The sequence below is a fragment of the Procambarus clarkii genome, chromosome 29 (assembly GCF_040958095.1).
Source record: "Procambarus clarkii isolate CNS0578487 chromosome 29, FALCON_Pclarkii_2.0, whole genome shotgun sequence".
In the NCBI taxonomy this organism is placed as follows: Eukaryota; Metazoa; Arthropoda; class Malacostraca; order Decapoda; family Cambaridae; genus Procambarus; species Procambarus clarkii.
The window spans coordinates 6944355-6966900 of record NC_091178.1 but is presented as its reverse complement, the minus strand read 5'-3'; the positions used below and the strand labels follow the sequence as shown (position 1 = coordinate 6966900).

Below are 22546 nucleotides of genomic sequence, written 5' to 3'. Positions count from 1 at the left end.
GTTGGCGAGAGTTCGTCGGGGCGTGGTCAACGTCGGCAGGAGGCTGGAGCAGGGCAATGCGGGCTACAAGCAACTCTACAACCAGTACAAAAAGATGTGTGACTTCATCGCAATGACTGTATTCGAGTAATAAATATCCAAGTGTAGCCGCTCTGACCAATTATCTTACGCTCGAGGTTGCTTATTGCTATGACCACAATATCACCTTAATAAAAAAAGAACCAGTTTTATCGTTATCTCACCGTCGGATACACTCCGATGGCTAAACGGCTACACCCCGATACAACTTTCAACATCTTGAAGGAGCGACACCCACCACTGTCTTGGTGGTAACGAAGGTATAAGTCTCTTACAAAAATATTTCTCCGCTTCCCACGTTAGTGGAAGAAATCCTCACCCCGGACAAAAACGGAAGTATTTTAGGAAAAATAATTTAAAGATATTTTAAAAATTCACTTAGACATTAACAATATATTACCCAGTACATAGCATCACGGGTAAACAAGCAACACCACACTCCAGCAAGTCCTCCAGAATAGCACTCAACCACTTCATAAGACTAGGTGTACAGTGCTACTATCAACGTTTATATGTAAACAAAACACTCGCTCCCTCTTCACAGACTATGTTCCTTAACCATACTCCACATCACGGCCCTGGTGATGCTCTCACTCACTCCCTGCTTCCTCCATCACTCGCTACTTCCTCACTCACTCACTCCCTGCTTCCTCCATCACTCGCTACTTCCTCACTCACTCACTCCCTGCTTCCTCACTCACTCATATCCTCTCCTACCTACCCTCACATTCCACTGAAATCACTACCCTCACCATATTCTACCATCATCCATTCGTTCAATATAACCAAACCCACCATAGTACACTTTCTTCAATATTGCTATTTTACATCTTTTTTCAGCCCATATCTTCTCATAAAATTGTCACTTCATTCTCTACGTAGTTTCCTAACTACCACACATGCTTCCTAGAGTGTCCCATTTATACTGCACTAATCATGATTTGTCACGTTCATGCCACAGTTGTACTTGACTCATTCCACTTATTTCCTTATTTATTTTCCTCATTATTTGTTATTATATTTCTTTCAATTTCGTATTTTGTCAGTCACAGCCTACTCCACCATTTACTATAATTTCACATAATTATCTTTCCCTTCCACCATAACTTGATTTTTGTCTACATTCACATTTAGGAATCTCTCACACACACGTCATGAAAAAAGTCAACTAACTCGCATAAATCTATCTTATTGTTTGTTAACAGAACTGCAATATTTGCATACATCAAATCTGACATACTTTAATCACCTCTATCATAACGTCATATTCAAACCTTTAATATTTTACTTTGTCTTCCCTCATGACCATGTATATGTATAAATTGAAATCCATGTATAAATTAAACAACATGTGTCTATGTATGTATTAACACGATGTACTGAACGGGGTGAGAATAGCTTGAGCTACCTCATCCCTTTGTGTGTATTTTACCTCAATGAACTTGTTTCAATTTCAATTTCAATTGAACAACCTGCCGAACACCGATATTGATATCAAGCCATTACACCATTAACTCCTGCACATGCACTACTTCTTATATAAAAACTTTTAATAACATTTAAGACAACTCTGCCAACGCGTACCTGTTTATTATTATACAAGTTATACTATATTAACTATCCTGAATTTACCTGAGGGTCACTAACTCTAGTGGCTTCGGCGAGAGCAGGAAGTTCGCAGCTTGTCTAAGGCTCCCCCCCCATTTGCCTGGATGTTTTTTATACCTGGATTTGAAAATTCAAAATTTTTGGCATTTACGGCTTCGGGGGGGGGGGGGTGTAGGAGGTTACATTTGTTTATAACCCTATGGTAAAAAAAATGCCTGTTTTCTGTCCTGCATTGTGGCTTGTTGAGCTTGAAGCTGCTGTTCCTTGTTTGTGCTACATCTGACATTTTGAAGTTGTCTGAATCAACATCCTCTAAATTGTTCAGTATTGAAAAGTGTTGATGAGATCAGCGCCGTCACGCCTGGTTTGTAGTGATAGCTTCGTGGCCTTCAACCGTTCCTGGAAGGAGTTGACTTAGTTCTGGAATTATTTTTGTTGCCCAATGTTGAACTTTTTCCAATGCAACTATGTCTTTCTACAACCCGTTCTCGCACTTTCTTACAGTCAATATTGACTTATTGAATACGTGCATATGTGACATACTAAACATACTAGTTTACCTTTAAAAGCTTCATAGAAAACACTGACCTTACCTAACCTTCTTAGTATGTTAAGATAAGCATCTTCTTGCTTCGTAATTACAATTATTACTTAACCTATACCTTTAATAGGTTAGTGGCGCAATAAGTGAAGAACTGCTCATGGTAAAGCAAGGCACTTGGTCCAAACTCTGGGTTATGAAGGTAAAACCATAAAACGACACAAGTCAGTAATTATCAAAAGAAGGCACCAAGCCAGGAAAGTCAAACGACACAAAACATTGGAAAATCTATATAAATATATATATATATATATATATATATATATATATATATATATATATATATATATATATATATATATATATAATTGTATCAAAGCAATTAAGAAGCCAGCAGCGAGGTATAAACAGGGCCGGATGTATAAGGGTACAATTACGCCAGCTACCCAACCTCCCCCCCCCACCCCCTGCCAGATCTCTTTCATTCCCCCCCCCCCCCCCCCAAAAAAAAAAAAACTTCCTTTAGAACAAATATAATAATTGTAAAATTTATTTATTTTATTATTAAAACAATTAAAACTGTGTGTGGGCGTCAGAAAATAAAAAGAGACGGCGCCAAAATTCCATCCGAATGTAATTGTAGAAAGAAAGACTTTTTGTAGATATCGTAGAGTGCTGCATTGCTACTTGTAGTCAACGTTATTCTTAGTAAATAAAACTGAAAAACAAATAAAATCAGACAAGTGTCTTCTTCGGAACCTAACATTTTCTGGAACATGTACGGTTTATCACCATTGTAGTTCACTTTCTACTTGTAATTGAATTTCTATGTTGAGGGCCCCCCCCCCCACTCGAACTTGAAGTGCCTCTGGCCAGGTTTATTGTTTGTGATGTGTGTCTATGTATGTACTAACACGTTGTACTGAACGGGGTGAGAATAGCTTGAGCTACCTCATCCCTTTGTGTGTATTTTTACCTCAATAAACTTATTTCAATTTCAATTTCAATTTCTGGCCCCCGCCCCCCCCCCCCACCCAAGATCTAAATCTGCATTTAGGCATTAGACTTGGTTTATTAGATTTTTGCAACAATTGTCTCCGGACTAGTGCCAGGCTCCTCCGCCCACTGATGGCACGTTCTGACAGTACACATAATACTGTTCACTGTCATTGGTCTTATTAACCAAACTCATGTACAGTACAATATATATTGTTGTATTATAGTTAGGAAGTAGGACTTGTATTAAAACTAATCTTTATTTTGTATATACCTTCAACATTATTACTATTTAATATTATTAGTTTTAAAGTAATTCCTTTTAAGATTTAAATCATTATAAATTACTGAAATGAACTGTTGCTCGAGCAACAAATAACCATATCACTGAAGGTTGAATCATTTACTGTACGTTATTTTCCTACAACACATTTAGTTGATTGAATCATGAGTTTTATTGCATACAAATTATTTAAATACAACTTATGAACAAGTTGATGCACTTTCAGTTGTGACCAAGTAATAAACAATGCACTTACAGAGGTGAGGGTGTAGAGTAGAGTTCAAGTTCAAGTATGTTTATTGAGACAAGAAAAAAATACATATCAAAGGGATAGAGTAGCTTAGGCTATTTCTACCCCTCTCTACTTCAAGTCCCTCAAGGGCGCACAAATGCAGTGAGTACAAATACACAAATCACAATACAAGAATCCCATTTAACATTGCAGGTTAATATAGTAAGCACAGCATATAAGTGTTAGACTCTTGGGGCAAAATTCTTGTAGCTCTTGCAGAGTGCCCTGACGCCCGTCTGGTCCGCCACACACCGCCACTTGTGGGGTGTAGTGTCGCCAGATATGGCTGATGGCATATCGGTGCCATATTGGACTGTCACTTGCTTAGCTAAATGAACTGTGGGGGTTCAGTTCCTGAACCCCCTTATGTGCCTCTGTAACCCTTTCCACCACCGCCCGCGGGATGGGTATGGGGTGCATAATAAAGAAATTGAATTAACTTACAACTGCTATAGTTTTTTAAACTATACATTTATGCATTATAAGCTTCTTTAAGAAGTATTATGAACATGAATATGTGGTAGTATTTAAGAAACGAAATTGATCTTATATGTAATATATCACACGACTTATATATATAAAGCTGTTTTTTTCCACACATTGGTGATACTTTTGCAAGTATATAATATTAAATGGCAAATTACGAAAACAAACGGATGAAAATATAGAATAAGATGTATATACAAATTTTTGTATATAGATGGTCTGTTTATATTAGTGATAACATGAAATATGACTACAGTATTATTGTTTAGCCGTCAGCTCAGAAAGGAAAGCGACCGAGTTTGATTGGTTTGTATACGTTTCCTTAATCCTAATGCTTCTGTTCACCTAGCACTAAATTTGTATAACCAAGTCGAGCTGGTGAACTGTTGTGGGTTATAAAGGTAAACATTACCCACCTCTGTTGTGGGTTACATATTCTGGGGAGCATTGGCCGTACCTTGATAAACCTAATTATACAGCTTCCAAGTATCTCTCCCCAACAACGGGAAATCATAACATTGGTTTCTAATAACCGCATGTAATGATATATGGATAAAGCAAATATCACCCGAATGAATGAGAGACCATATATAATTACTAAACTCATGTGACAAATATAATAAATTAAAATTGTCTTTTGTTACCGCATTTGCGTCTATAATTCTTTTTGGAGAAGGGAACCTTTGACAAGCCGCCGGGTTCCTGTTCCCATCGTGGTCACTGATTATGGCCCTTAGGATTATTAGAACCGCCTATACCCACCAAAATTGAACAGCAGTGTATGTCAGTGTAAAGTCCATATACTGCAATTCAAAATCTAGCTGGAAAAAGTCATCAGGAAAAATGAGGGCAGCATTGACAAGCTATCAGCTTCCTGTCCCTGTCGAGGCCACTAGATAAATAGCAGTTGTTGACTTCAGAGCGGCGACAATCTTATGCGTCCCGACGTACCCATGAAGGGTTAATCGTGAAGCCTAATGGCAAAATGAATGTCACCTATCGGCGGTGACATTCATGTACATTCGGCGGTGAAACTAATGTACTCGCCTTTGCAATGTAGTGCGCCTCGGAGCGAAAAAACATACTGATGGGCGCCCCAGGAGACCCTCGGAGAGGTAAGCACCGGCCGCCCCCACACAGAGAAAGCAAAAACTCGGCCCCCTTCTCAAACGCAAAAAGTCATCCAGTGATCCCCAGCAGAGCCGGCCGCCCACGACGGCTGAGGGCACACAGGGAGCCCACCAAGACCCACCAACTCCCAGCACCTCTCAGCCAAGCCGGTGCCAGACTCTCCCTGCCCGAAGAACCAGCCAAAAAACGTTCAAAATTTATAAACTATCCTGTGACAGCAGACGATATGTGCGCCAGGCGTCGCAACAATCCGGACAGTTAATTACGAACGCTAAACGGCAGTATCAAAATCCAAAAGCGGGAAACAGAACGTGATCCGGCGGCCGCGTCCGCTCGTCGTTAGGGTTAAAGCAGGAGTCCTAGAGAAATGGTGGTCCTCAGGTAAATTCAGGTAAACTCCAACCACTTGGGCTGGATGGTAGAGCTTAATTGCTTAATGCAGGCCGGCGTTCAATCCCCGACCGTCCACAAGTAGTTGGGCACCATTCCTTTCCCTCCCCGTCCCATCCCAAATCCTTATCCTGATGATTGATTGATGAAGATTAAGCCACCCAAAAGGTGGCACGGGCATGAATAGCCCGTAAGTGGTGGCACTTTTGAGTCATTACCAGTATCAAGAGCTGATACTGGAGGTCTTTGGAGGTGCGAGTGCACCCTGCATGACGGGAGATGTCTCCCGTGCCTTATCCTGACCCCTTCCAAGTGTTATATAGTTGTAATGGCTTGGCGCTTTCCCTCCCTGATAGTTCCCTTCTCCTGGATCTCTAATAGCGCAAAACGCTATGCGTGCTAGTGGCTTTACAAGAATGTAAAATCAACATCATTTCTATGTACTCTCTTAACCCCCAATGTATCTTTAAATAAATATAACAAAATAAAATAAAATTAATATTATTGGTGTTCTAATATGGCGTCCAAACATTACCTACCAATTTATTCGCTATCAATGTTAACCCACTCTATTAATAAAAGCTCTGTGGTGTTGACGTCGCTTACTCAATGGAGCAGGTCGTCACTCACCTGTGACAGAAGAAAACGTTGTTTTACTGTGAAATATTAAAATAATTTCCTCTGTAAATTGGTGAGTATATATGTATACTGTATTTTGTCTAAATTTCAAATACCAAATACAATATAACAATAAAAATGAACGTATGAAGTAGGTTGTATAATAATTCAGTAAGGGTATATGTGTCGGTGTGGGCAACAGGTGCTGCTCAGACAATCATGGTGGACCACAAGGGGCGCCAGGCCGTGGTGGGGAACTACCGCAAGATACGTCTCGCCATGATGCTTCTTGCCTTTATTGGTATTGGTCTCTCCCTGTACGCTCTGTATGTGGAAGTTATGAAGGAGAGTGACGCGGCTTACCAAGCTATGTGTGACATCAGCCCCTCCATCTCCTGCTCCAAGGTCTTCACCTCTAAGTAGGTTTCACTCACCGGCAATTATATTGTTTAACTTGCTTTAAGATTAAGTCTTATACTGTATCCATATCAGCTTAACATTTCCCACTGACAATTACCCACTGCAACATTTTTTTGACACATGTTCATGATGCCATCACTGTTCTGTAAGAAAATAACTGTTTGCTTCACTGTTTTATATTTTGTTTATCAAGTTGATGAATTATTACAAGCTAGACCAACATAACTGTACCAAAACACTATTTACTATGAAAACAGACTGCCTAACTCAACCTAACCTAACAAAACCTAAATTTTATTTATTTTTATTTTATTTTATTTATATATACAAGAGTTTTACATTCTTGTAAAGCAACTAGCACGCATAGCGTTTCGATCAGGTCCTTAATCCTAATTTTCTCCTGAATACGACCGTCAAATCGTTTAACAACCAGGTACCCATTTACTGCTGGGTGAACAGAGGCATACAGCTAAGGACTGGCACCTAATCAGTCCTCTTTGGCCAGGATATGAACCCAGGCCAAATTGCTCCCGAAGCACTGGGCGAGTGTTTTACCATTGCACTACGAGGACTGCTAAACTAACCTAGTTTAATTCAACCTCCTAAGTGTGCATTTGCCCACTAAAAACTGAAAAGAAAGCATCAGTGAAGAAAGCAATTAGCATTTTGATAACTCTATTTTTCCTATACTCACTAGATATTTTTTTGAAGTGATCCTAGCATCAAATGCTACTTTCACCAACATGGTGCCAATGGTTTTGGGTTGTTTCTGCAGAGGAAATGCATTACAGTATTAGGTCAGACAGTTTTATGTTTGTTAGAACAGAATAAAGTTGAGCAGGATTTGCTGTTATACCTTATACTGATTTGATATTGAAAGGAGACATTTTTAAATGATGTATGTGAACCATGAGGCATCCTCACAGTGAAGAACAAGTTTACACCAATACAGTCCTACAGCTAGGGAGAAATTCAAACACTATAACAGTTGTGAATGAATACTGGTATTCATACATAAAATCTATAGGTTTATATCATAAAAAGTACTGTACTACCAATTATTAGACTAGAAGAATATCAATACTTTATCTCAATATAAATTAAAATTAGGTACTGTATTTTGTATGACCTTTAATTCAGATAAAATACTATAATATTGTCTATACAGTATTACACTTATGCAATACAAATACTTGAAATAACATTAATATTAAATGCAAAACAAAGTTTGTGGATGCAACTTTATTATTAATATAAAAATTTGTTTTGTTGGGGATAAGTCTGTGCTTAAGTAGGTACATGTATACACTTTAAGCTTGTATCGATATTCCCCCAAGATGACTCTATTGACCCTCCCCAGGATGCAGCCCCACAACAGTTGCCTAACTCCTGGGTATCTTTTAACTGCTAGGTGAATAGATGCATTAGGTGAAAGGAAATACGCCCAACCATTTCTGTCCTTCCTGAGAATGGCACCCAGGATACCTGATTGTGAGTCGAGAACAAAGACAACTATACTACAAGACCCTGTATTGAATTGAAGAGTTGAAGCTGACATTTCAGTGAAATGGCAAAAAAATGACAAAAAATTGATCAATAAACTAAAGGAGTTGAGAAACTTATTTCAAAACATAAATTCAAAGCTTAAGATAAAGAGATGTCATGTGATTAAGATAGTAGTAGGAGAAGAGAACAATGTCCTCTACTCAGTGAGTCGGAACTAATCCTATAGTATATATATCTTCACCAGCAAGCAAGTACAAAGGGATAATATTCAGAGTAATAGTGTGCAGAATGCAGTTATTTCTTTGCCATTCCTAAAGCGCATCTGTATTTATCAGTTATAATGGTAAAAATTGTTTGTGTTGCATTAAACTTATGTTTAATTAATTTATATTTGCCAACAGGTATGGTCGGGGATTTGGTATAATTGGAGAGCTCTTAGGCGATGACCATATAATGAACCAACCTAATAGCATCCCAGGGATCATCTTCTACTCTCTTATTATTGTTCTTGGTGAGTTAAAGATGGACGAGTTTAATGTTCGAAATTAAGCAAATGTTCTTCGTTCTCTAGCAGCTTTTTTTTCCCTTTCCAATCATTGATTGTATAACTCCTGTCTCTACAATTTATTCATTATTCCTGTGTTCTTTGTACACATTCTTTTGAATAAACATTGTAATTTATTGTACTGTATTTAACAATGATTTTTTCCTCTTGATTTAATACTTAGGAAATATAAGAAGACATTCCATAGAGTGGGACACAGCCATATTTGGCCTTTATTAATCTGCATACCACTATAATAGATAATTTTTTAAATGTTTACTTTTTCTTTCATTCAATTTAAATGGGGAAGTGGTGGTTTAGGTGTAGTACTGTATTAGTACCACAGTAGTATGATTATTCAGTTATATACTAGTCATCACTGCACTAGTGAGTGCACTGATGACTAGTAATGAAACAGTGCCCAGTTGTCTCACTCTGGCCAGGACTCTTAACACATACACCACACACACACTGCTGTCTCCTCCCCCTCTCTCCCTCCCTCCCTCTTCCTTCCTCCTCCTCCTCCTCCTCCTCCTCCTCCTCCTCATTCTTCTTCCTCCTCCCTTCCTTCCTTCCTTCCTTCCTTCCTTCCTTCCTTCCTTCCTTCCTTCCTTCCTTCCTTCCTTCCTTCCTTCCTTCCTTCCTTCCTTCCTTCCTTCTTTCCTTCCTTCCTTCCTTCCTTCCTTCCTTCCTTCCTTCCTTCCTTCCTTCCTTCCTTCCTTCCTTCCTTCCTTCCTTCCTTCCTTCCTTCCTTCCTTCCTTCCTTCCTTCCTTCCTTCCTTCCTTCCTTCCTTCCTTCCTCCTTCCTCCTATAATCCTCTTCCTCCTTTAAATTTTGTTTTAAAGAATATATTAAAGAATAAACTATATTGTTTGCACAGGTATTGTGGGATATGGCTGGCATAGGAGCTGGGTATACCTCCCTTGATCAGCTATGACCAAACCATGTCTAGTTTACATACCAGTGCTGACCAACCATTTCTTTACTTGCTAACTTATTTTGTATCTCTTGACTACATATCTAGGCAACTGCATATTTAACATCATTACATCCCATAATAACTCATAAAATAGCTTCCATGTAACTTTATGTTGTAACACTCTACTGGATTTGTATTATTAGATAGAGAAATAAAGGAAGAGAGAGGTTGTAAGAGAGGAAGAGGGGATTTGGAGACGTAAAACTGTTAAGCATGTGGTTTGAAAAAGACAATAGACCAGTTGGGTCAGCACCAGTCACTGGAGGTGTAAGCTATAGTCAGCAATTTGCAAGGTGTGTTGCCGTTCAGGGGTTAGTTCAATCACAACAGAGAGAGAGAGAGAGAGAAATTCAATGTATATTCATTTTAATATATAAAATTTAATGTTCTTGCAGTCAATTTATCAAACTTTCTGCTTACAGTACTATAGTTCATCTAGGTTACAGCAGTTATCCCTGTTCCCCTGTGCCTAGTCATTATACAGTTTATCCTAAGTTATTCCATTGTTTTGTTCTCCAGTGATTTATCTCATTTAGACCTGACTATCTTCATTTAGTCCTTGCTTTCCTGAGTTATAAATTTACCCTGTGTTCCCCTATTCTGTGTGATTATCAAGTACAGTACATTATATTACCTTTCTGTAAACTTAATCACATAAAGTAGAGGAGTCATTTATTAACTTTGATTTATTAATTTTTTGTGTAATTTAATATTTAGACAAAAGGGAGTTGCAATCATTATTATTATAGCAATTAAGACAAAAATCCCCACCCCCTCCATAACACTGTCAAGGCTCAAATTGTTTATGAATATTTTTACGTTATCTAAAAATAGTAAGAAGTAAGGTGATTTTAATTAATGTATTTACAGTACATAATTTTTCTTCTATTAGGAGAAACCAAGAGCCTGAAAGTAGCAAAGGTGCAACGGACTGTCATCAGTTTATCTAACCTGATGAGTGCTTACCTGGCTTATCTTCTGTACTTTGTGCTAAAGGACTTTTGTGTTGTTTGTGTCAGCACGTACATCGTTAATATCCTCCTGACTACCTTGGCATTCATGCGTGTTTCTGCTCTCCAGAGACTTTCAAAAATCAAAACCAAATAACTCTCTATTTTAGTCAGAGGTAAGAAATGAAATTCTGAGATTCAGCAGCGTCATTTAATCCAGCTTATTTCATAAAGTACTTCTTGATTTCTTATCCATGCATATGATATCTTTATGTACTTTGTTGTGTTACATAATAAACAGGTATTGTAATTCAATATGCTGAGATGGAAGTCCTAATTAGCCTGATATAATGTGAATTAAGTACACAATAATTCACATATGGCTTACATGTTTGCAGTTTCATAATTTATGTTGCTCTAATTACTTTGATCAAGAACATTTTTGTATACTGCCGTGCATTCCAAATACATTGGCATTAGAAGGTCAGTCTATTCCCTGGTTCTTACCAAGAACCAATATGATGTTTGGTTACATAGAGCCTAATACAAAGCAACACTAGTACAAATGAGTAAAAATCTTTCCATAATAATATGGTACAAATACAGTGCTCATGTAATTAAATCTTTTCTTTACCATTATAAATATAAGACTGATTTACTTAGGTTGTGATCAATGTGTGTTTTATTTCTGCTAAATCTATGGTATGGTGTAAGAATGTTAATACTGTATAAATAATCAGTATTAAGCTAAAATTGCAATATATGTAAAAATGCATTTCAAAATATTAAAACTTGTGTTAGTTATTTTTTAGTCTAAAAATTATGAACTTGACCCAAAATGTATGAGCTATTAAGTTGAATATTATGAAGCAAGTAGTCAGTGTCAGGTTATAAATATCTTTCTCTGTTAAATAATTATGAACATTTCAAATTGTTACAAGTTTAATTTTCATCCATGTTGTGTACAGTATTAGGATGGCAATCTTGGTAGGTTGCCATAATTTTTGTTTTTTAATAATTCTACCGAGACAAAAAAATATTACTTTATTTGCTTTAAAGATGAATATATTATTGGTTAAATATTAATAAAACACACAATCCCTTTTTGTATCCTCTAAAATTCCTAACTTAGCTCATAGGGTAATGCAAAACATGCACTTAATTATCACATATTCTGGCATGAGTACACCGCTTCCACACCTTTGGCTTCCTAACATGCTGTAGCCTCCAGCACTGCTATCACACATGACTAGAACATTGACAGGCCTAATTTTCATGTGTAAATTTTAACAGTCTCCAGCACTACTATATCACTTATGTATATCCTCTCACCAACCCTCTTCCACTGTCACACAAATGTTATTTTCCTAACACAGCCCTCCTCCTCCTCCTCCACTGTCAGAATATTACACGCTTTGTGAAGTACAAGAATATTGATCTTTTGAGATTTATGCACCTGACAATAGAACTGAGCTATGGGAACAGGTTAAAACTCACTAACAACATTAGAAAAAGAGGAGGATTTTGTAAACATTGCCAAAGCAATGACCAGCTATGGCAGTACTGTACCATAAAAATAAGCTGCCTCACAAATTACAGTAAAAATTAACAGCAAATCTCATAAACCATATCTCATTTTAGATGCTGTCATTGTTGAGAACACTGAATTCAATAGTCTATTATTGTACTGTAATATATCTTCCCAGCTTGGATACCTTTGATAATTACTTACTGTAATGTAATAAATATATAGCTGCTGCCTATTATGAGTACTGCTCACATGCGCTTCTTTATTAGAAGCGCATGTGAGCATTCTTTCCATATTAAAATTTTAAGTATGAAGCATCCAAAATCTATACAGTATAGATATTAAATAAGTGAAAATTTTGCTGGCCTTTGCAGTTGATTAGTAATAGTTATTGTTGTTTAGGTTTTTCTTCTATCTCAAATTTAAAAAGACCAGTACAATCTGATGTCTTTTATACCACCACAAACTTCAGTATGGGATAGTGTGCTGCTCATGTCTGCACACATCTATGGATAGAAAAACTAACATGGTTCACCATTTATTTTGTATGCGTTTATTATATAATAATATAGTACACCTTAACACTGTCTCTAATATATAACAACAATAATTACACAATTTATTCATCACTGTCGGCATGAGAAGTGCTTGGCATGTCAGCTTCATCATCCTGCAAACCCACCACAGCCTTCTGTCTTGCGGGTACATAAGGAACTGCGCCAGGCTTTGAGTGTCTTCGAAGATTAGCCTCCCTGAAAAAATTATATACAATAATTGAGTAATGATTAATCACCTAGAGAGCAACTTTGTACCATACGCTCTGTGCTCAATACAAGTATCTATACAATCAACACATTGAATGCAGGATCAGTCACATTGTGACGGCTAATCGGCTGCAAGCAGCGATAGCCTGGCTGATCAGGCAGCATTATACTAGGGAAAGCCTTATATAATGCTGGGCAGTGGGTGAAGAACAACTTTCAAAATCAAACACAAGTGAAGTATAACAAGATTAAAAGTACAGTATTGAGCTTTATGAGGAACTCATTTTCTAATATTTCTTTTACAGTACAGGTACAAAGGAGCAAGAGTGAATCTGAAATTTAGTAAAAAGTATAATAAAAAAAAAAAAATATTTTCACAGGAAAGCTTTGTTGTATAAAAAATATTAAACCACATAATGGTTGGTGACCAAATTATGATGGATATTAGCATAAATTTTCTCATATGCTGATTACTGTTTAATATTTTTTAATTTGTCAACCACACTTCCGTAGAAATAAACATACCATTCACCTGGGCTCTAGGAGACTCAAATTGCGGATCCCATGCGTGTGAGGCAGAGGCGCTTTCTACTCAGCTGTGAGTAGTCTTAATAAGGAAAGATTCAAGAAGCAACTACTGCTGCTATGCTGGAATTTTCAACTTTCCCCGACTACTACTGAAGCTCAGAGGAATTAGTGACCCTCGCCCGCGTCATTAACAATTTATATGACGAGGGCGTGGATCACTAATTCCTCTGAGCTTCAGTAGTAGTCAGGAAAAGTTAAAAATTCCAGAATAGCAGCAGTAGTTGTGTCTGGAATCTTTCCTTATTAAGACTGTTCACAGCTGAGTGGAGAGCGCCTCTGCCTCACATGCGTGGGGTCTGTGGTTCGAGTCTCCTAGAGCCCAGGTGAATGAAGTTTTTCATTAGTTAATTTCAGTTAAATTTTTACATAACTATTACTTGAATAATACAATAGACATACTTCCTGGCTCGGCTGTCCTTCATAATACGATGTTCCTGTTTGGCATGGTAGATGTGTTTGGGCAAATGTCTATGCCGTAATATTCTACGCATTTCTGGGAAGTGACCATACTTTCTCTTGAGCTCTTCTGCATAATTGATGGCAGAACGTTCTCTGGCTCTCATCTGTTTGGTATCACAATAAATAAAAATAAATAAAATACTGTATTGTACAACTTTTGTAAACTGAAAGTAATCTGAAATGTCATTTTTTTATTTGGCCCTGCAAAAATTTTGTTTATTTTTGCACACTCAAAAAATATTTTAATTGGTAAGTTCATTATCAAGCATAAAAGTAAATACATCACAGAATAGGCTAATATTAATATCAGAATAATTGAATACATCAACATTTTTTCAACGACATCAAGTAAAAATGCGAGATGAAGCATAAAGAACAAGACATCATTCCCATAGTCACTGATAGGTAAGAACTGTACTGTCCATTAATTTGAAGAGAAATGAAAGTATCTTGTGTGACATGTAAATTATGAAACAAAAATAAATAATTTTCCTTTAAAAGTGATTTAAGCATTAACTGAAAATGTGTATATTTTGGAACACTTACAATACCCATCTTCTCATTTGATTTAGCTTTCCACACACGAACATTGTGATCAGAGGAGCCAGAGAGAATGTATTTGTTATCTCCTGACCAGAGAACACAGTTCACTTTAAACATTCTCTTTGTATGGTAAACATCATGACTTCTTCCCTGTAGAAAATTAAATCACAAGACAATTAGTAAATTTGTAATAAGTGATATAAATTTACATTATCATAATGTGTTATATTGGATTTTATTTTTTATCAAAAGGAGCATAGATGCTCATTCTAAATATGTTCCCCTCTCAAACTTGTATAACCCTGCAGGGATGCTAGAGAATTCTGTGGATCCATGTACAGTACTTGGATACAGTCAAATCTAACTTGTGAAAGCAACCAAGTGAGGTTGCACTTGGAAAATGTATTCAGTGAAAATTATTAAATTAAATAACGTCCACAGGTTGTACAGAAATATGCCAAGAGTCGAGAAAAATCCTTCCAACACCCATTTTTGTGATGGGGCGAGCAAATACCCTGGGGTACTAGTGCAGGATTAAGGAAGCAAGTGAGTGCTACAGTTCCCCAAATCCCTTACATTATATTCACTTACTTCATCTGTCTTAAAAATTCTGATGGATTTGTCGTAGCTTCCTGTACAGAATTCTCGGCCAGTTGGGGCATAGTCAAGATCAATGACAGCAGACGTATGACCCTCATGAATATTGATAACTCTGTTCTGTTTATTCATGTTTCTGATATCGAATGAGTAGACACTGGAAATACAGTAGATGAATGAGTACAGTAATATTAAATCAAGTGACCTACAGCAGACATAATTATACAGAGGTCTGTAGGTCTAACATTAGACCTACAGACATTAATATTACCGGTATGTCATTTACCATTATAATGATATATGAAATGGATTAAATAGTAGGCATGATAATACAATTTAAAATAAGAAAATGAGAGAAATTTGTTTGCTAAATGACCAAATAAGAGAAACCACACAGCCGTCAATTCAAAATGCTACTACAGTGCAATCAAATTTGTATTTGTGTTAATTTGTATGTACTGTATACAATATATGTATACAAATATACATATATTGGTATGAACATATACAGTATAAATATTACATTATACAGAAATAACAAATATTACATATATACAGTAAATACATAATCATTTACATTTTATAATACAGTACACATTCATATTTAAATTTTATCATAAATTTTGAGGGTCTGGAGATCCCGTTGGCAGTCAGTTTAGGGACTAAGAACCAATAAGTTTATTTGAATATGACTGATGTGAAGTTGCAATTTACATGAAATGGTGTTCAATCATAATAATGTACATGGAACAGAGTACAATATCAGTCCTTTCATATATTGCAGTCCTCACTATATGAAAAGGGTAATTAGGGGTACAGATGATAATTAGCTCAGCTGCCAAATCATGAATTTTTGCATTCACTTTAATCATAAATATATATATATTTTTAATTAACACTTTACTTACTTATAATCTTCACTGGCTGCTGTCAATATGAATGCCTCCATGGGGTTCCAAGCCAAGGCATTGACACGCATAGTCATCTTTAATTTCTTCACCTCTTTAGCTCGGGTGTCGTACAAAACAATGTTATTTGCATGGTCACTGGAAGCTGAAAACAATAAATCACAAAATATGTATAATAATTAAATGTGCAACTATATGCTTATATCCAATACTAATTTTGATTTACCAGTAGAAACAAACTTAAAGAAAAGTTACCAAAGAGGTCAGTTTCAACAGGGTTGAACTTGACAGATACGACACTGGCATCATTGCGATCCCCACTGGTACTCCAGTCATAGGAGAACTTAGGGGCTTTGGTGCTAGCATCCCATAACAACACCCGCTCACCACATGTGATGAACTCATTTTTGTATCTGTGGTGGGTGATGCCTGTGATGATTGACTGAAAGAGTGAAGGCAAAAATTCTCATGAGATGTAAAATGATGGAAGCTGATGAAAAGCTCTGCTGCTTGTATTAGCAAATATGTTAATAACTAAATATTTTCACTACATTATTTCTATTACAAAAGAGAACAACCAAAAAGAAATAACTTAACACATATATAGCAATCAATAAAGAGCTGTTAAAGAAATATTCATTACCTCCTGTGTGAATCCCTACAGTGAACATCTAAATTTATATTACAGTAACCTTAGCCCTCATCTACACAAATTCCTAGTACAAAAATTCAAAGAAATGCAAATTTGTTTTTAACATGCAAGGTCTAAGTGCACAGCTTTTGGAATTGTTTATCCAGGCATTCACAATGTCTAATTCAGCTGTATGCAAGTTGTAATAAGCATGTTTGCTGTTGTATTGCCAAACTGCTGTATCTCAAGTACAGTATTTCTCTACATCACTGTCAGCACTTTGTGCTCCCTATAATAAAATTACAGATGGTTCACACATACCATCAGTTCAGAAATTCTGAAACCTATTCAAATAAAAACAAATGTGTGGAAGAAACTGAGGAGTAGCATTGTGAATGCCATTTGAAACAAATTGTGGATTGAATGTGTCCACAATTTCAGCAGATTCATAAACACAAATGTTGAAGTGGCTGACATAGTGAACTTTGGTTGAAGAATAAGCAGGAAAGGGTTCATTGACTTCCATGTGGAAAATGAGTTGAAGGTCATAGGATAAATTCCCATCACAAAAATCACAAGATTTTGCAACCTAATGCAGGCAATAGATGAAACATCAAGAGGATGAAATTACATGCACAAATATGAGGGCATAAACAATGAAAAACTTTATGAGCACTTAAGGTTAATTATAATCTACTAATATTTTAATAATGTATTCCACTAAACATTTTCATAATTAATAAGGGAATAAGGGAAAATATGTATGTAGAATAAAGCATAGATATTTCAGTGAGCAAGAACTTTATATATTTATTAAAAGGTCTCTATGCCAGTAAACCAGCCATGTATGTGATGTTATGGCACTTGCAAAAAAAAAGAAGCAAGAATATGTGTGAAGGCTGAAGATAACCTTAGCAAGAACATATACAGTACTACAAAAGCCAGATACAGAGAGGAATGCAAGTGCAAAAATTTAAACAGTGAACAAGAAAGTTGCACTTATTGAAATGGCACCAAAGATTAAGATAAAGATGACCAGAATAGGAGTAAGTGCAGTATGCAAAAATAAAAACCAGGATGAGGGTAAATATGCCTTATGTACTTACATCACACAGCCAAGTATCTATCGGTAGATCTTCATTCTCTTCCTGAGCCCGTTGCAGGGACCACCGCTTTATGGTCTTGTCATTCCCAACAGAAAAGAATGAAGCCCCATCAGGAGCTGCTGTAATTGCCCATAACTGACCATTGTGAGCCTGAATGGTCCATTCACATTTTTTGTGGGTAATGTCCCATAACTTCAACTGCAAAATAAATATAAATTATTATTTTATCTTCAGGTGAAAGTAAACATAAATTATTATTGTTTTGTCTTATATAACAACAGTACAGAGTACTGTACAGCATATGCCCACTTTAACTGACTCTTCTTGCTGCAACCAAAATTATGTTGCAAAGTTGGTTAATTTTTAACTTTTATTCCAAATATTTTTTATATTTTAACTAGTGCAAACAGCAGAGCATACTTTTCCATACATATTTTCACTCAAAATACTTGAAAAGGCAGTTACAATTTATGTCTGCATTTCAATTGAATGAAGTATTTAGTATACAGTACTAAGCATTAAATAACAGAAGCCAGAGCCTTACTCACCTCCCCTTCAACTGTTCCTGTGAACACACAGGACAGTCTACTTGGGTGACGGCATATGGCAGACACTCCTTCAGAATGCACGAGACTTCCAATAAAAGGCTTGGCAAACACCCTCTCTAGTTTGACAGCATTTAAGGCCAACTTGTATTCTCGTACTGCCTCAAAAGGATGGAGATCTGGATCGTAGTTTCTCTGCACTAAAATATAAGCAAAATATATAAATACTGTACTAAACTACATTGTAATTAGAGCTCTTGATGAACATTTACAAGAAATGCTTATCTGCTTTATTAGCTAATGAATATACAAGTTTGTGTGTACTGTATCTTGTATCAGCGAATACATAGGTAGGCTAGACATGCCTATTTATGGGGTAAGGTCAAATCATAGACAAGCATTTCAACAAAGATTATTTTCTAATTGTCCAAACCATATACTGTATTTAGTTACCATAAATTAGGATGTATACGATTAAGTTAAGCTAGGCTAGGCTAGGTTAATTTAATGATATACAGTAATTATTAAATTAAAAACATATACAATTTGGTCATATACCACTGTATTGTACTGTCTTGGGGTTTAGTATCTTTATACAGGCAATTTTGTACATGAAATGGTTTGCAAATACAGTAGTTGTTTTAAATAATTACATCCAATAAGGCAGCCAGTTTGACTTATATCAAGGTTCCCCCTCCCAGAAGATTGAATTACTGACCTTCCCCAGGATGCAAAAAAAAAAAAAAAAGTTGGCTAACTCCTGGGTACCTATTTACTACTAGGTGAACAGGGGTATTAGGTGATAGCAAGACTAACTAACCATTTCTATCTTGCCCAGGATTCAAACCCAGGATTCTCGATTGGGAGTTTAGAACAATCCCGGCTGGGCTAACCTGAGATAACCAAGTTTAGCCAATCTTAACCTAACCTAATTTTACCTAATCTAGCATAACTGAATGATACATAATTCTCATACCTAGAAATATAGTTTTTGTGTATATATGTATATATATGTGTGTATATCACGAAAATAAACATAAATATATATTTGTGTATATATATATATATATATATATATATATATATTGGTTGCTTGCTAGGTTAGATTAGGTTTAATCTGTATGGGTTAGGATGGTTTAGAGGTGATGTGTAGGGTATCCTATGGTTGATGGTGACCTAGGGGGGGGAGGGGGAAGAGTGGAAGCCTATGGGGGTCAGAGTGGTGGCCTAAGGGGTCAGAGTGGTGGCCTAAGGGGCCAGAGTGGTGACCTAGGGGGCAGAGTTGAGTTGTGACCTAGGGGCCAAAGTGATGGCCTAGGGGGGGGGGCCAGAGTGGTAGCCTAAGGGGACCAGAGTGGTAACTTAAGGGGGCCAGAGTTGTAGTCTAAGGGCTAGTGTATCACTGCTTACCTTTATGGATATCATTCTTAGTCTCCCTAAGATGGTGATCCGGGTTTCTAGATAGAACTTTGATGCTTTTTATCGACATGTTGTTTAATTTACGTACACAATTATATATTTAATCGTCAAGTTTGACAACAAACTTGCAACACGTGTCTCATAATGAGAGGTTTCCGGATCCCTGAGCGTCCCCAATGACTTTGTCCTTATTTATATGCTGTATATGTATATTACATAACTAAAATTCTATTATTTGTTAAAAAATAGCTTAAGCTATATAATAATTTGTTTCTTTGTAACTATATGTAATAAAAATATCAATGGAATCAGATCGAGATGAGAATCGGGCAACGGTTCGAACAGCGGATTTCAGAGTAAAAACATTACATTTCGTATACTATTTTCGTTCAAAGTAATTTTATTGGTAATGATAATAATAATAATAATAATAATAATAATAATAATAATAATAATACTAATAATAATAATAATAATAATAATAATAATAATAATAATAATAAAAATAAATAATAATAATAATAATAATAATAATTCGTTTTGTAGGGGACAGGAAGCCTGTGTGTGTATATACTTTAGGCAAGTATGGAGGTCGAAATACTGACACTCTCCAATTCAATTTCTTTCTTTATTATGCACCCCATACCCATCCCGTGTCCAGATAACAGTTAACAAACTGTACCACCGAGGCCCCTCCATATGCATTTTATATAAGTTAAAGTTGTTTATTCGTTGTTATGTAGATGTTTTATACACGCATGAGATACAATATGCTGAAAACATTGTTAGGGTACATTACGAGTTATATTAATTAAGGTTTTAATAGCCCGAAACACTATGCGTGTTTGTGGTTTTTCAAGAATGTAAGAACACCGATGTTACGTACAAACCCATTGTACCTCCTTGAATATATATAAATAAATAAATAAATAAATAGCCGTCAGCTAAGTGGTGTCCGAAACGACCCCAACATGCTAGGCAAAAATAAATGCTATAAATAAGCAAAATAAACATACGACAGTTATGTTTTCTTATATAATATTTTTTTTTAGTCTTTCCGCCGAGAAGTGACGTATAGCATCCAGGCTCGAATTTTATTTTACAAAGAGACGGGAACGGAGTGTGTACGACGGCCCTGTGCTATAGCTGCTGCTATCCCAATAACAACAACAACATAGGCCAACCATTCCAGTTACAGTTAAGAAAGCATAACTAGGAGTTACTGTTTGCTTTACGATAGTGTTGTGTGGTGAGGAATGATGGAGAAGCTCGCTCTACTGCCTCTCTGCCACAGAAGTCTGTTGTCTCTCTGTCACAGGAGTCTGCTGGGGCCTGCTGTGGTAAGTCCATTATAGTTTGACTATGGACCTTTTAACATCTAGTGCCAGAAGAGAAGGCAAAGCAAGATAAGTTAAGGGAACTAAATCTCACATCCCTAAAGGAGAAAAAACAAGGGATATGATCACAGTTTACGAGATACTGAGGGGGGGGTAGACAACTTTGCCTAGAACAAACTCTTTAAATTTAGAGAAGGTAAGACAAGACAACATAGGTAGAAGCTGGAAATTCAAATAAGTAGCAGAATGTAAAGAAATACTCATACCCTATATGGTGGTCAATAAGAGGAATGCACTGAAAGAGGACTCCTGGTTCAACCTTGATGACAAGCAGATGTCTGGACACTTGCTCTGCTGCCAGATCACATTCTGTTTCACGATTTTTACCCATTGGGTTTTGATACTGCCCACTGGCATACCTATTCAATAGTCCAGATTGTTGCCTCGCCTGGCACACATATTGCCTGCGGTCACGGAAAAGTTGATATACAGCATTTTAAACTTTTTGTAGCTGGTTCTTCTGGCAAAGAGACAGTGTCTGGCACCAGCTTGGCTGAGAGGTGCTGGGAGTTGCGGGTCTTGGTGGGCTCCCAGTGTGCCCTCAGATGTGGTGGATGGCTCTGCTCTGCTGAGGACCACTGGATGATTGTTTGCATTTTAGGAGGGGAACGAATTTTTGCTTTGCTACCCAGTGTAGCAAACCCTATGTGGGGTAGGGTTGATGCTTCCCTTCCTGAGGGACTCCTGGGGCTCCCTAATCATCAGCCCATCAGTATGATTATTCGCTGCAAGTCGCATTTGTTTCTGCCAACAGGCAAAGTTCATTTAGCAATTAGGCTTTGTGATTTACCCTTAAAAGGTATGCCAGGGTTCATCCAATCCCTTGATTGTCATCGTCCCTAAACCAACAACAACAACACAAAGAAGTTGCAAAAGTGACCTCTATTCACAACTTTAAGGCCAGATTTGACAAGGAATTTAAACACATTTGAATTATGTTGCAACAGGTACAACAAGACTAGGTGTAGTATACATGAACTTCTCTAATGTTTTGATACCACATAAAAGACTAACACAGAAACTGAAAGCATGTTTGAAAAAAAAGAGAAAGGAAAGTATTGTCTTAAATGGGAATGAGTCTGGCTGGAAAATGTTTGTGAGTGGAGCCCTGCAAGGTTATATTTTGAGGCCAACCCTTTTTTGTAATACAGTATACTTCCATAACATAGATGAGAAAAACACAAACCAAGTCATAAAATTTACAGATGACACAAAGTTCTATAGTACAGTGGGAAACA

General features: G+C 36.7%; 3 protein-coding genes across 4 annotated transcripts in view; 2 read left to right on the top strand and 1 right to left on the bottom strand.

Annotated features, from left to right (window-relative positions):
* LOC138369779 (succinate dehydrogenase assembly factor 2, mitochondrial-like) overlaps window positions 1-22546 on the top strand; it is a 90458-nt gene that overhangs the window by 61699 nt on the left and 6213 nt on the right. Inside the window, exon 2 of one of the 2 annotated variants that reach the window (XM_069333370.1) lies at window positions 21079-21251. In XM_069333370.1, the coding sequence (XP_069189471.1) occupies window positions 21168-21251 (84 nt within the window). In that variant the 5' untranslated portion in view covers window positions 21079-21167. Of the gene's footprint in view, window positions 1-20999; window positions 21252-22546 lie in introns of those variants that run through there. The other variant, XM_069333369.1, reaches the window with a different exon arrangement.
* Window positions 6382-11927, top strand: LOC123764994 (Vitamin-K epoxide reductase). Its single transcript, XM_045753305.2, has 4 exons — window positions 6382-6496; window positions 6626-6842; window positions 8751-8860; window positions 10766-11927. Exons 2-4 carry the CDS (start codon window positions 6643-6645, stop codon window positions 10978-10980), a joined length of 525 nt encoding a protein of 174 aa, XP_045609261.1. The 5' UTR covers window positions 6382-6496; window positions 6626-6642; the 3' UTR covers window positions 10981-11927.
* Window positions 12881-20092, bottom strand: LOC123764992 (DDB1- and CUL4-associated factor 13). The gene is made up of 9 exons (XM_045753303.2): window positions 19903-20092; window positions 18496-18692; window positions 17948-18145; window positions 16466-16652; window positions 16211-16355; window positions 15297-15459; window positions 14709-14855; window positions 14103-14266; window positions 12881-13103 (listed from the first exon to the last, which is right to left on the bottom strand). Exons 1-9 carry the CDS (start codon window positions 19979-19981, stop codon window positions 12971-12973), a joined length of 1413 nt encoding a protein of 470 aa, XP_045609259.1. The 5' UTR covers window positions 19982-20092; the 3' UTR covers window positions 12881-12970.

Bases quoted from the DNA above. Each gene is read 5' to 3' on its own strand.
- LOC123764992 (XM_045753303.2), bottom strand. From the start codon at position 19,981: ATGTCGATAAAAAGCATCAAAGTTCTATCTAGAAACCCGGATCACCAT. The intron at 18,693-19,902 runs GTAAGCAGTGAT...CTTATATTTTAG, and splicing joins TAAGAATGATATCCATAAAG to TGCAGAGAAACTACGATCCA. The intron at 15,460-16,210 runs GTAAGTAAAGTG...CTGTATTTCCAG, and splicing joins GCAGCCAGTGAAGATTATAA to TGTCTACTCATTCGATATCA.
- LOC123764994 (XM_045753305.2), top strand. From the start codon at position 6,643: ATGGTGGACCACAAGGGGCGCCAGGCCGTGGTGGGGAACTACCGCAAG. The intron at 6,843-8,750 runs GTAGGTTTCACT...ATTTGCCAACAG, and splicing joins TCCAAGGTCTTCACCTCTAA to GTATGGTCGGGGATTTGGTA. The intron at 8,861-10,765 runs GTGAGTTAAAGA...TTCTTCTATTAG, and splicing joins CTCTCTTATTATTGTTCTTG to GAGAAACCAAGAGCCTGAAA.